Source organism: Ascaphus truei, chromosome 9 (genome assembly GCF_040206685.1).
Source record: "Ascaphus truei isolate aAscTru1 chromosome 9, aAscTru1.hap1, whole genome shotgun sequence".
NCBI lineage: Eukaryota > Metazoa > Chordata > Amphibia > Anura > Ascaphidae > Ascaphus > Ascaphus truei.
In genome coordinates, this window is record NC_134491.1 from 27,963,828 (window position 1) to 27,977,465 (window position 13,638).

Below are 13,638 nucleotides of genomic sequence, written 5' to 3' on the forward strand. Positions count from 1 at the left end.
AAGAAGAGATCTGCAAAGTTGGGAAAACACCTTGAACAACTGTATAGCTATCACTGTAGCAGATAAACATTGTGTATAATTAATATTATTTATCTTTATGCTGGTCTCATTTCCAGAAAACCTCAAGGAAGGCGTGCCCCCTAAAGATGTTGGTGCACCTGAAGATCGCAGGATGTCTGTGCTGAGTGGGGGGCAGTGCTTCTTTGAGTATTTGGTGGTGGTTTCGCTCAAGAAAAACCCAGCGGGGGATTATGCACCGCAAATAACCTACCAGTTTCCAAAGGTGATGTGTGTGTCTCTCTCTGTCTCCTATCTATCTATCCAAAAATATAAAATACTTAGGAGCCAGCGTTTTGCTAGATGGGTGCGACTCGTAGTCATCTGTGACAAACTGACACACTCTCACAGACACGCACTCTCTCTCACATCTCCGCGATCTGCTCTGACTATCCTCACCCCTCTGTTTCCTACTCTCCTCACTGACACACACACTGACCCAGGCACACTCACACACACACACATCTCTTGTCTCCGCTTCAACTTGCTCCATCCACAATTCTCACATGGTTGATGCCTACTGCTCTCACGAAGAAGTGACGGCGGTTGCCATGGTAACGCAACATTGTGGTGTTTAACACGATGGTGCAATGCAACGCAACGCCATGTGCCGTCTCAGTGTCATTTGACGCTTATGGAGGCACGCGGCACAACAGAGAAGGTAAGAACTTTACAGAGGCCCTGATCTCTCCCCCGGCAATCAGTGTGGGGTAGAGGGGGGGAGGAGGGGTGGTAATAAAAAATTGCCTCCCCAAATTTTTGCCGGCCTGCACCTAATGGGAAATTTACCACTGAGCAGAACTCTATATGTTATCCAAAACTTGATGTGAAGCCTGCAGAGGGATTTAAGAAGATGATCAGAGACTGTGAAATGATTCTAGCAGCAGAATTTTAGATGGGTTGCTAAGGAGAAAGTTGCGAGGCAGCCAAGCCTTTTAACAGTACTGTATATTGCAAAAATCCACACGGGAATGTATAAGGGCATGCATTATAGTTTTAGTAGTTATTGACAGGGGAAAGGGTGGATCGTGGCAATGTTACAGGGGAAGAAGCTTCAAATTTTTGCCATGGCATTAATCTGAATTGAGAAGGAGTAAAATGTTACACCTAGGCAACGTGTTTTGGCAACAGGATAGATTGTAGTATTGTGATAGAAAAACGGGTTATTGGGCCATGTTTAGGAGAAAATATGAGGAGCTCTATTTTTCTATTAAGTTTGGGGTGGCAGAGCACCAACAATGAGTATATAGCCAGGAGTCAATTAGAGACTTGGGACTTGATTGCAGGTGCGATGTTGGGAGTGGATAGATATATCTACACAGAGGATACGAAGATATATCTAAAGCCAAAGGAGTTGATGATGAGGTCACAAAGTAATCTTGTGTAGAGAGAGATGAGGAGAGGTCCCAATACAGAGCCCTCCGGTACACCAACAGATAGATCAACAGAAGGCACAGGTTAGCAAAGACAGAAACTGAGTGACTGACCCCTTAACCCAGTAATAGGCAACCTGATATACCTCAAGGGCTGCATGTGCAGCCCTTAAACCCTCAATAGGGCTACACATTGTTTGTGCGTGTGTGTATATACAGTGGTGTGAAAAAGAAAGTACACCCTCTTTGAATTCTATGGTTTTACATATCAGGACATAACAATCATCTGTTCCTTAGCAGGTCTTTAAAATTAGGTAAATACAACCTCAGAAGAACAACACATGACATATTACACCATGTCATGATTTATTTAACAAAAATAAAGCCAAAGTGGAGAAGCCATGTGTGAAAAACGATACCTTAGGATTCAATAGCTTGTAGAACCACCTTTAGCAGCAATAACTTGAAGTAATCGTTTTCTGTATGACTTTATCAGTCTCTCACATTGTTGTGGAGGAATTTTGTCCCACTCTTCTTTACAACGTTCATTGAGGTTTGTGGGCATTTGTTTATGCACAGCTCTCTTAAAGTCCTGCCACAGCATTTCAATCGGGTTGAGGTCTGGACTTTGACTGGGCCATTGCAACACCTTGATTCTTTTTCAACCATTCTGTTGTAGATTTGCTGGTGTGCTTGGGATCATTGTCCTGTTGCATGACCCAATTTCGGCCAAGCTTTAGCTGTCGAACAGATGGCCTCACATTTGACTCTAGAATACTTTGGTATACAGAGGAGTTCATGGTCGACTCAATGACTGCAAGGTTCCCAGGTCCTGTGGCTGCAAAACAAGCCCAAATCACCCCTCCACCACCGTGCTTGACAGTTGGTATGAGGTGTTTGTGCTGATATGCTGTGTTTGGTTTTCGCCAAACGTGGCGCTGTGCATTATGGCCAAACATCTCCACTTTGGTCTCGTCTGCCAAAAAGACATTGTTCCAGAAGTCTTGTGGTTTGTTCAGGTGCAACTTTGCAAACCTAAGCCGGGCTGCCATGTTCTTTTTAGAGAGAAGAGGATTCTCCTGGCAACCCTTCCAAACAAACCATACTTGTTCAATCTTTTTCTAATTGTACTGTCATGAACTTTAACATTGAACATGCTAACTGAGGCCTGTAAAGCCTGAGATGTAACTCGTGGGTATTTTGCAATTTCTTTGAGCATTGCACGGTCTGACCTTGGGGTGAATTTGCTGGGACGTTCACTCCTGGGAAGATTGGCAACTGTCTTGAATGTTTTTTCCACTTTTGAATAATCTTTCTCACTGTAGAATGATGGAATTTAAATTGTTTGGAAATGGCATTATAACCCTTCCCAGATTGATGGGCAGCAACAATTGCTTCTCTAAGATCATTGCTGATGTCTTTCCTCCTTGGCATTGTGTTAACACACACCTGAATGCTTCAGACCAGCAAACTGCTAAAACTTCAGCTTTTATAGAGGTGGTCACACTTGCTGATGATCAATTAATCAAGGGCATTTGATTAGCAGCACATGTCTGCTACTTAGCATCTTAATTCCTATGGAAGCACTAAGGGTGTACTTAGTTTTTGACACACAGCTTCTCCATTTTGGCTTTATTTTTGTTAATCCATGACACGTTATAATATTGTCATGTGTTGTTGTTCTTCTGAGGTTGTATTTACCTAATTTTAAGACCTGCTAAGGAACAGATGATTGTTATTATGTCCTGATATGTAAAACCATGGAATTCATAGAGGGTGTACTTTCTTTTTCACACAACTGTATATCACAGACAAAGAGACGGGCACTCACCTATGCTTAAAGATTTATTGCGTCCTGATCAAAGTTTCGACCCTACTGCAATAACATTTTTTAAGCATTGGTGAGTGTCTGTTTCTCTAGATGCTTTTGTATGATACAGTATTGTATCTTACCTTTTTGTATACTGGATTACAGTGCACCCCACTATTACAACACCTATTGACTTGAGAGCCCATTTTGTGTGTGTGTGTGTGTGTGTGTATAATATATTCAGCAACAAATAGACGATACAATTCTGTGGCTAACAAAATGCTTTTGTTTGTGCGAGCTTTCGAGATACACTGATCTATTCTTCTGGCGGTGTTACCAGTTCTTTGGGTAGGTAACACCACCGGAAGAAGAGATCAGTGTATCTCGAAAGCTCGCACAAATAAAAGCATTTTGTTAGCCACAGAACGGTATTGTCTATTCGTTTTTTATTTATTAAACTCGGCTAACACAGTACAGGCATACCCCGCATTAACGTACGCAATGGGACCGGAGCATGCATGTAAAGCGAAAATGTACTTAAAGTGAAGCACTACCTTTTCCCACTTATTGATGCATGTACTGTACTGCAATCGTTATATACGTGCATAACTGATGTAAATAACACATTTGTAACAGGCTCTATAGTCTCCCTGCTTGGGCACAGCTTCGGTACAAGTAGGGAGCCGGTATTGCTGTTCAGGATGTGATGACAGGCGCATGCGTGAGCTGCCGTTTGCCTATTGGGTGATATGTACTTACTCGCGAGTGTACTTAAATTGAGTGTACTTAAAGCGGGGTATGCCTGTACAGATATAGAACTAGTGATTAGCACAGTCCATAATCAGCAGTGGCAGTGGGAAGAAGCTATAATCCACTCCCTCTGGACTGGGAATAGAGTGAGAACTGGCTTCTGAGGTTGCCAGGAGTTGGCCAATCTCACCCATCTTTCCCATTAATGCTTTAAAATGGGTCACATTGATCCTACGTGGGACTGACCCTATAAAGCAGTTGTTTGAGCTCATAGTTTGGTATTTTTTGCATATTTCTTTTTTATTTATATATAAAACACATCCCATTGCCATTTCAGGGGATGTTTTTTTTTATTTTTACAATCTGATTTCTTTCTACGGGATATATGAGCAGTTGAAATATTAAGTGTCCGGGATATCAAAATGGATGTCTCCCTAGAGCCTAGTGAAGTGTAAGGCTAATTTCAGACACTAGAGATTAAGAAAACAATTATTTTAACACTATAGAAAATGTTAAAAAAAAAAAATTTAAAAATCAGAAAATGCTCACGGGCTAAGATACGAACATGTGAGTTAAACTCGTATAGGTGTAGCCCGTGACTAGGGGAACTGCACATGCTGCATACCTGTTTAGTGTACAGGAGGCCTAATCCTCCGCCACTGGGAGCCTGGGGTGATAGCGTTATATCGGTTTGCAGCGCCTCCACCTGGGAGGGATCCAGCGCTGCAGGACAACCTCTCTCAGGAAACAATGTAGTCAATGAATAAAGACCAGACATATGTGGTGAATGCTGCACACCTAGAAAAGTATAACAATGATACAATTACCGGTGCTCCCGTGCTTGAATGAAAGCCTGTCGTCAGTCCAATGTATGTAGTAGAAGGAACACAGGGCACAACGGATTTCAGATAACTAAACTCATTTATTGAGCCAACACAACGTTTCGACCTTAGTGGTCTTTATCAAGTGACCTAGTGGCATGTAGCCACTGTCACTTGATAAAGACCACTAAAGGCGAAACGTTGTGTTGGCTCAAATGAGTTTAGTTATCTGAAATCCATTGTGCCCTGTGTCAATGAATAAAGATACATACCCACTGGTATGACTACTTCTCTTTACTAACACATATATTTAACAGTATAATAACTACACAGGGTGGGTGTCCCCCAAAGTACATAGGGTGCTTGGCACCAATACCCCTGGTGTCCTCCCCCAATGAGTCAGTCACACCCAAGTGTAGGGAGTAGCGCTACCCGTGTGGACCGTTGGTGCACTTTATCTCCCTGGGCAATCCTGTACCCAGGTACCGCTGAATGAGCAAAAAGGATCCGTCTGATCCCGCAACGTATGCTGAATCCTCTCTCTGGTCCGCATAGGCACCCGCCTCTTGAGGGAGCTCCAGCTGTAGGGTGTCCCTTAATTTCTAGAGTTGCCTGTGGTCTGATCGCAGGCCGCAGCTCACCGCGTGGCGTCTCTTAGCTGCTGCTACAGCTGACACTATAAGGCTAAAGGGAAACGTCCCTGTCTGGGGTCTTCCCTATAGCAGCCACAATCTAAAAGGGGACTTAGGACCTAGCTGGGACCTCAGGGAGAAACCTAGCCCTAGTCCAGGGGAGCACTGCTTCCCGGACACTACTTCAACGGTTCTCCCCTTCTTCCAACTGACAGTAACTGACAGTCACTGTAGTAACTGCCTGTATCTGGCTCTGTCAACATTTTACCTGCATGTCCCTCAGGCTCCTGGGACATGTAGTCCCTTGCGGAGCCTCTCCTAAGATGGCCGGCGCAACTCTGGGGACTGCGCATGCGCAAAGACTCCCCTGCGCATGCGCGAACTACAAGATGGCAGCCCCGGCTTACCGGGTATGCCGCAGAGCTCCGCTGCTCCCATACACTGCAGCCGTCCCCTTACCCGGCACTGGAGGTAAGAGGGGACACGGCTACATAGGCTACTGGGGAAATTGCTGCTTTCACCGGTTAAATATGTCACTGGGTCACTTTGCTCCTACAGGGGACTAACCATTTAAAAGAGCAATTCACGCTGCTTGTAATTTTTTACTTACCTGAACCGATTTATAATATATATTTAGTCCTATCCCAAACAAACTTTAATACTCTTTCTGCCACACCTAACGCATGGAATTATATTTATTACACAACATCTAATTCCTGGAAATATACACGTCGCCTTCACGTGATTTATTGTAAGAGGTGTGTGTGTATACAATGTGTGTGTGTGTATGTGTGTATATATATATGTATATATATATATAATATATATATATTTATATATCAATATTACTCCCTTGAGAAAGGTCCTGTTGTTAGGACCGAAACGTCGGTTGATTGTGCCTGTTTTAATACACCGTTTGGACTTTACTACGAGTGCCGTCTCTTTTCTTGCTGTTTGGTTCTGGATCTCCTGGTCTGCCTGGTAAGGAATTCTGTTACATATATGTGTGTGTTTGTGTGTGTGTATCTGTGGGTTGGGGTAGTGGGGTGTAGGAACTATGTGGTCCCCACAACTAACCCACCTGGAAACGGACACATCCAATATAATCAATTGCTTATACTTGAGGGGAGATGCCCAGATAGTGCTTTACTCCTATGATGAGTGAAGCAAGAATCACCCCAATTGTTTGATAAAGAAATATAACATTTATTCCACCACACCAAAACTCCTTAAAATAATTTGACTGTTAATGAAACAAAAAATGCAGAATTTTAGTTCAGTTTAAATCCCGTCCAAGCACAGTCCCAATGTAGTCCTAATAGAGCTTTAGCATCTGTGTATTGGCATTGTAATTTGTTATTTTCACCTGGCCAGGGCTTAGGGGGATATATGAAGCGGCCCTACTTGGCTGTATTCTCTGGTCCTCGGCTATTCCTTCTCCACAATGCCCTCCCTGCCTGGCTCTTAAGACGTTTACAGCAGATAGACCATTTATATGGCTGTGCTCAGTGGCTCATAACTTTGCAGGGTGCTGTATCCGTGCAGTCTGGGTGTATATATGCAGATGTTGGAATGAAGGGCACATCTGTGGGTAATGCTCCACACGCATAGGATATACTTCTCATAGACATTAATTGGTGTCAAACAATATGCTTCTTCTCTTATTATCTCTCACCCTTACACTAGGGAGATACTTCAACTTCATTAGGATTCATCCACTTAGCAGCTCTCACTGATACGCATGGGAAGTACTTCTACTTGTGTCCTTTAGTAATGTTAGATTGTATAGCTTCCTCAATGCCCTATATCTGGGGTACCTTGGTTTGGTGACACACCCTATTCTCTGGGATCAGTACCCCTTTACTGTGAACGGCATTATTCCTATATACTTTATCAGATCTGCAGTTTACTGAGGACATATAGGTGGGAGTACACTTTATCTTCAGGGATGAGTATCCCATCACTCCGTGCACCATTTACCTGATCCAACGATGCTCCGGAGTTTCTATTCTGAGAACTCCCTGCTGAGCAGTTGCCTGCTCCTCTTCTGGTCCCTAACTGAACACAATGAAGGTGACAGGACATCCTTACTACACATAACTACACATTTACTCCTTGATAAAGGACCCCCATGGTCCGAATCGCGTAGGAGGTACTGTCTCACCCCCTGGGGGGTATGTCTTTGTGAAGTGTTGCTGAATAAATAGATTTTTTTATATTTACACCACCTGGCTCCCTGGCAGTGCACTGTTTTGCTCTTCTTCTTCTTACTGGACTACAATCTACAGATTTGCACGCCCCCTGGATGGACTATGTCGGAATCTTACTAACAGATGGAGTGGGTAAGAGTTTAATATATATTATGTGTGATTGTTATAGATGAGTACCAGCACTGTTTTGTCTCCAATGAGGGGTCACTAGAGTGCCTTAGGGTACAATAGTTGGTCCCCTTCAGGAGACTTAGTGTCTCATAGGTGACTCACATATCACATCTCTTAGTTAACCCACTCCGCTTTTGAGTCCGTCCACCAGTCCTGTTTATTACTAAAGATAGACATTTTGGAATTTCCACTGACTTTGGAGCACCCATTCCACCCTACACCCCTATACATTTAAACATAGTTACTGTACGTAACTTACAGTGAGGCCCTACTGCTACTCTTCAGGAACCTAATTCTAGAAACTAAGAAACATCATTAAGCCTGATGAAGCCTAGGAGTAGGCGAAACGCATTGCTCGTCTTTTGACCACAAGCGGCCTCCGTAGGTACCCTTCCAGCTGACGTCACAGCCATGTATCCGGACGCGGAAGCGGGGACCCAATCTGTTTCAGACGCCTACACGGATCCTTCTGGCGCCGACACGGTCGTTCTTTTATCTAAGTGCAGAGATATTTTTATGTAATAAATCGTATCAATCTTACTGAATCTGGCTGCCTCTGCACCTGCCTATACCGAGGGGAGGACCACAGATCGGGACGTGGATACCGAGGTGGTATCCTGACCATACCAACAGTACCATACAGAAGGGATAAAGAAAAGATACTTTGTCCGGTGTTCCACTACCAGCATTAGTGCTTTGACTGGGGCATTTAACCCCTTGAGCACTGAGCTAGGTATAAAGCAATTGATATCATTGATCACTGTGTCATTCACTACACCATATGTAGATCTCCTGAGAAGGAATCGTATATCTCATTGTTCACCCTTTGCTCCCCTATTTGTTTTTGTTTACCTAATTCTAGAACCCTGCAGAATAACTGGTCACCAGACCTACTGCGGAGTTATGCTTTCTGCAAGTTATCCTATATCACATGATGGGATGGGGAGTAACTCTGTGACCCCACACAGTTAACCCTGTAACCCCTTAACAACTACTAGCAGTCTCTAGTAGAGGGAGCTAAAACAACTAACGAAACAGACTAAGCAATGATTACGCCTTGAATATATCATCCTATCGGGACACTATCAGCTTAGAACAGTCACTGTTACTATAGCTTCAGCCTCTAAGTGTTCTGGTTGTGTACCATTCTGTGACCTGCACTCTTTCATGCATCTCTCTGTTTATTGTCATTTGTGACCTGGATAACTCTTGTGCAGATGCCGTGTCTGTAAGTAGTTTCTCATTTTCTTGCCTTTGCATGCTCTCCCTCTATTTTACTATCTCTATCTGTTTCCTGCTTTTTCTATACAAATCAATCTGTCTAGCGCCTAACAAGTTTATATTTTACTATTTATCTGTATACATGTTATCTATCTCTGTACTAATCCTCTCCTCAGATTTTTTTTTAATGTCTTTATTCTAACTTTATGTTTTTCTATTTAACAGATTAACCGACTAGTTATCTATTGATTTACTCTACATGATTTATGTAATCCTTTCTTGTTTATAAATTATTCTGTCCTTCTCACACTTTTATACTGTTTTACTCCCTTTCGCTTAATCACTCTATCACTCAGTCTCTTCTGCACACTTTCTTATTTTATCAGTCTACAATTATGTTCTTTCATTTTACTCATCTGTTTCCTGCTCTGTTCTGTCATGTCCTGAATCTTCACTCTCATTAACCGCTTAATGTGTGGTGTGTATAATTTCTCTCTCTTCCCCCCCCTTCTCTCTCTCTCTCTCTCTCTCTTCTCCTTTCTCCTCCTTTCTCCTTTTCTCTTTCCCCCCCCCCCCCTCTTTTTTGGAATTTTGTATTTTTGGAATTTGTATTCTTTTGCAAGGGTGGTATAAATATTTCTGTGTAGTAAAATGTTTAGCATGCTTACAAGCACTCATATCTGATATATACATTTTGGGAGCTTCGCTACAGCAGAAAATCTTATGAAAGAAAATGATCCTCAAATCTGTGTATTTAAAAAATAAATAAAATCAAGACCGCTAATAAAGATTGATAATATAGCCAGAAAGGTGTTTAAAATGTTCTGACTGTATGTGAAATAAGGCAAGACTGATATGAAGATATTTCTCAAAATAAATTTAGTTTTTAAGTACAGCATAAAACACATCTATGTGATGAGGACAAGCACCTTGGCAAAGACCTCTGGTAGCCTGCAGGGCCTTACCCTGCACCCCCAAACTCCTCTCTCACTGGTCCCTTCTGCCCTTCCTCATTTAATCCTGATGTGGGGGAGAAATGGGGTGGAGATACAGGTAAACTGGAACATTACAGTGAGAGAAGTGGGGGAGATGGGGAGGGGGGGGGGAGAATAGTGCGAGCCCGAGGTGGGAGAATAGTGAGATTGCGAGGGGGTGGGGAGAACAGTGAGAGCATAAGGGAGAAGGGGACAGGGGGGGCCACGGGTGACGAGGGGACAGATGGGGAGGGAGTAAAAAGGGTGAGGATGGAGCAAAAACAGTGGACGAGAACCGGTAGAGAGAGCAGTTACAGGAAGAGGTTATATCTCAATAGGTTATGTGCTGCCCATGTTGCCAATCACTGTTCAAGACAATCCCTCTCAAAGTACCAGTGTATATATAATTGTAAAAAAAACATTAACCCTACATCATTCACAACTCATTCTGTACATGCTATCCCCACCCTGACTATCTTCTGTCAGCACTTTTTTCAGTTCTTTTCCTTCTGTGGCTTAGTATGTAAGGGCTGGGTGGTTTCTGTTTCTGTGTTAGCGGATTTTTGGTTAGTCGGGTAATCAGTTAAGCAATGAACTTTGTGCTGTTTTCACAAGTTTCATGCAGGTATGTTTGCCTATACCTTTGTTACAACCCCATTCTGCAGTAACCCTTTGGTAGGGTAATCACTACGTCATGCGGTTTTGCACTCCAGGGGCCCCAAGATGCAGTGATTACGTCATCCCCAGGGAGGGTGGTCTTTCCTGATTAAATTACGTCTGCATTCTGAAGGGTACAGCGACCACTTCAAGACTCAAGTCGACCTCTATTTTATGGTGGTCTCTTATTGGGGTGTTGCAGTCCAACTGTATGTCATATGTTTTTATGTAAAAATATATATATATTTTTTTGTGAGCAGAGTGAACACCTTTTGAGTTTTCAAAAAGAAGAGGAGAAGAGGCTCTTAAATGCCATTCCATTGTTCTGCTTTCCTGACCGGAACAGTTGGGCGCCTCTCGATGAATATACCAGGTAAATTCAAAGCTTTAATTTTATTCGGGGGTCAGAGCCCTGGAGTAGCCTGCAGAGCGGTGAAATAACATGCAGAGCAATGCACTGCTAGCAGCTCCGGCAGTGAAGGGGTTAATAATAATAATAATAACTGCCATTTAGAGCTGCTGAGCCCTAATGCAGCATGTGATGCTCTTTAGGCTGCAACAATTCACGAACACAATAGTACAGACACACTACAACGCCACACTGATGCCCTGCCACACCCCAATGATGTACACAATCTAAACATCAATAACTTGATATATACAATGATATACATTGCTTGGCATATGCGCATACAATGGCCTATATACTGTTATATACTACTGACATTAGCAGTGTGGGCTCTTGCATGTATGGGTGCTACACTGAGAAATGGTTTTATTTGTTTAATGTCGGCATCGTTGAACTGCCTCTTTTTAGTAGCAGCAGCTAAAGATGACAGCTGTGTGAGTAGTGGGAGTTTACCGAGGTCAGTGTGAGGGGGCTAATCAATTAAAGGCAGATTTCCTGGGATATTGCCATATTATTGAATGGGTCATGTACTTAATCACAAAACAGCCAGGAACAGCTCAAACTACTCTGTGGATCAGCTGCACAAGCTGTAACATGCGGCAGGCTGAAACCTTTCGTATGTTGCTCCCAGAATCCCTTGCAGTGTGTTACTCTTAGTAAAGATTGAACCCATGAAATATTAGGTCACTTTGTAGTCCAACGTGGGAATGACTCTTTACCCCATTGTCCCTACCTCACTTTGGTCCCACATGGGACTCACCTTTCCGTCCATTAGACATGTCCTTTTCATTGTCACTTTTTTATTTGGTCACTCCGGCATAACATAGGACTGACCCTATAACTCATTAAAAATATCAGTCATTTGGTCACTTTGGTCCTACGTGGGACTGACCCTTTAACCCATTAAACATGATAAGGGGACCAAAATTAACCAAGGGCAGTGGAATGTTTAATAGGTTAAAGGGTCAGTCACACATACAGTGACATGATTAGGGCGTTTAATCTGGCTTACTTTTTTTTTTTTAATAAAAATCAGATACCTAAGTATTTTCCAATCATTATTTAAAGTTAGTTTGTAAACACAGAAAGCTGAGTATTGGCAGGGGGTTGTAATATCAGACCGCTGGTACACAAAAACAATAGTTCACCAGTCCACTGAGTCTATCCAGATTCCACTTGCTGCGATACCGCCTTGGTCCTACAGACCATAAGGGAATCCCACTTGGGATATTGCAATAAAGTGCCCAAACTCTCAAGAAAATAATCCTAGCCTAACACCTACTAGGAGGGTAGCTCCACAAACCGTGACCAGTAGTGGGAACACCCAAGGGATGCGCTCATATATCTGGAGTACCTCCCACCCACTCTGTGGGAGCCACAAATGTAATACTATGTCCTGGTGGTTTCTGGGTGTGATGAGACATCTGCTAACCGAGTGGGTCACAGAGCTTCCAGAACACACCACAAAAACCGAACCAGAATACCGTGTCACAAAAAACAGCATCTCCGCCTATACTCTTAATCAGTGGTTACTGGGGACAATAGGACCACAGGGGTCACAAAGTTCCCAGTAAGCACACTGCCCAAATTACAAGCCAAAAATACAGTAGACAAGAGAATAACAAAAATACCAGAAACCATGTGGGCTACCACTCGGTCACGACAATAAAGATGTTAAACAAATAGGATTTAATAGCGAAACATACAGTACACAAAAGGGATAACATAGAGGTGCCGCACAAAATAAAAGAGAATGTGTACAAAAATGCTATAACTTTCAGAGAGAGGTTATAGTCCGTGGGGATCAGAAGAGATCTTGGGCCACATGTAGTTGTGGGAGGGGTGGGGATTCCTGGATGGTCCATGGAGAGGCTCACAACAAGAAAATTGTTTCCCCAACTGAATGAGAAGGTGTTCTCCTCTGTGCAGACACTTTTTTAAATCTCCCACCTCCATAGGGAAACATTCAAATGTGTTGTTGGGCAATTAGAAAAGCTATGGACCCAGAACAGGGAAACTGTTGTATTATGAAGAGGAAGGGTTTACCACTCCCTGCAGGAAGAGACACCAGACTGGCTGCTAGGAGAGGAGCAGCTGTAGAGATTTAAAGCACCTTTTGAGAAAGTTTTGATACGTCTGCGTGGCACAGGACAGAGGATGCACTGCAAGGGACCTCTGCGGATGTGGAGGGGATAGGCAGCTATGCCTTAGGCTGTGCTTATAGTGCTGGTGACGACGTCGCCACCTACAAAAGTTATAATTAGATTTTCCGCGACTGTCGCCAAAAATGTCACGAAAGGGGGCGGGGCAGCGGTCTCTGGTTTAGAGGCAGTCACATGTGGCGACTGTCTCTGAAAAATCAAATAGACCCGGTTTCAAAAAAATATTTTGCCGCTCCGTCGCCATCGCGCTTTACTATAAGCGCTTGCGACGGAGTCAATGTATTTGATTTGGAGCGCCGTCACCAGGCGCTATAAGCGCAGCCAAAATGTGTGCTGTGTGAAGTCTATATTGTTTAACACATTATATACAGTACTGCACATTCTACCAGAA

At 43.2% G+C, this 13,638-nt stretch overlaps 1 protein-coding gene across 3 annotated transcripts in view; it reads left to right on the plus strand.

The window, feature by feature from the left end:
- The window catches only part of DENND2D (DENN domain containing 2D), a 57,167-nt gene that overhangs the window by 8,935 nt on the left and 34,594 nt on the right, over positions 1 to 13,638 (plus strand). For all 3 annotated transcript variants that reach the window (XM_075614103.1, XM_075614102.1, XM_075614104.1), the window contains exons 2-3: positions 117 to 283; positions 10,937 to 11,049. In XM_075614103.1, coding sequence (XP_075470218.1) covers positions 173 to 283; positions 10,937 to 11,049 — 224 coding nt within the window. In that variant the 5' untranslated portion in view covers positions 117 to 172. The remainder of the gene's footprint in view (positions 1 to 116; positions 284 to 10,936; positions 11,050 to 13,638) is intronic.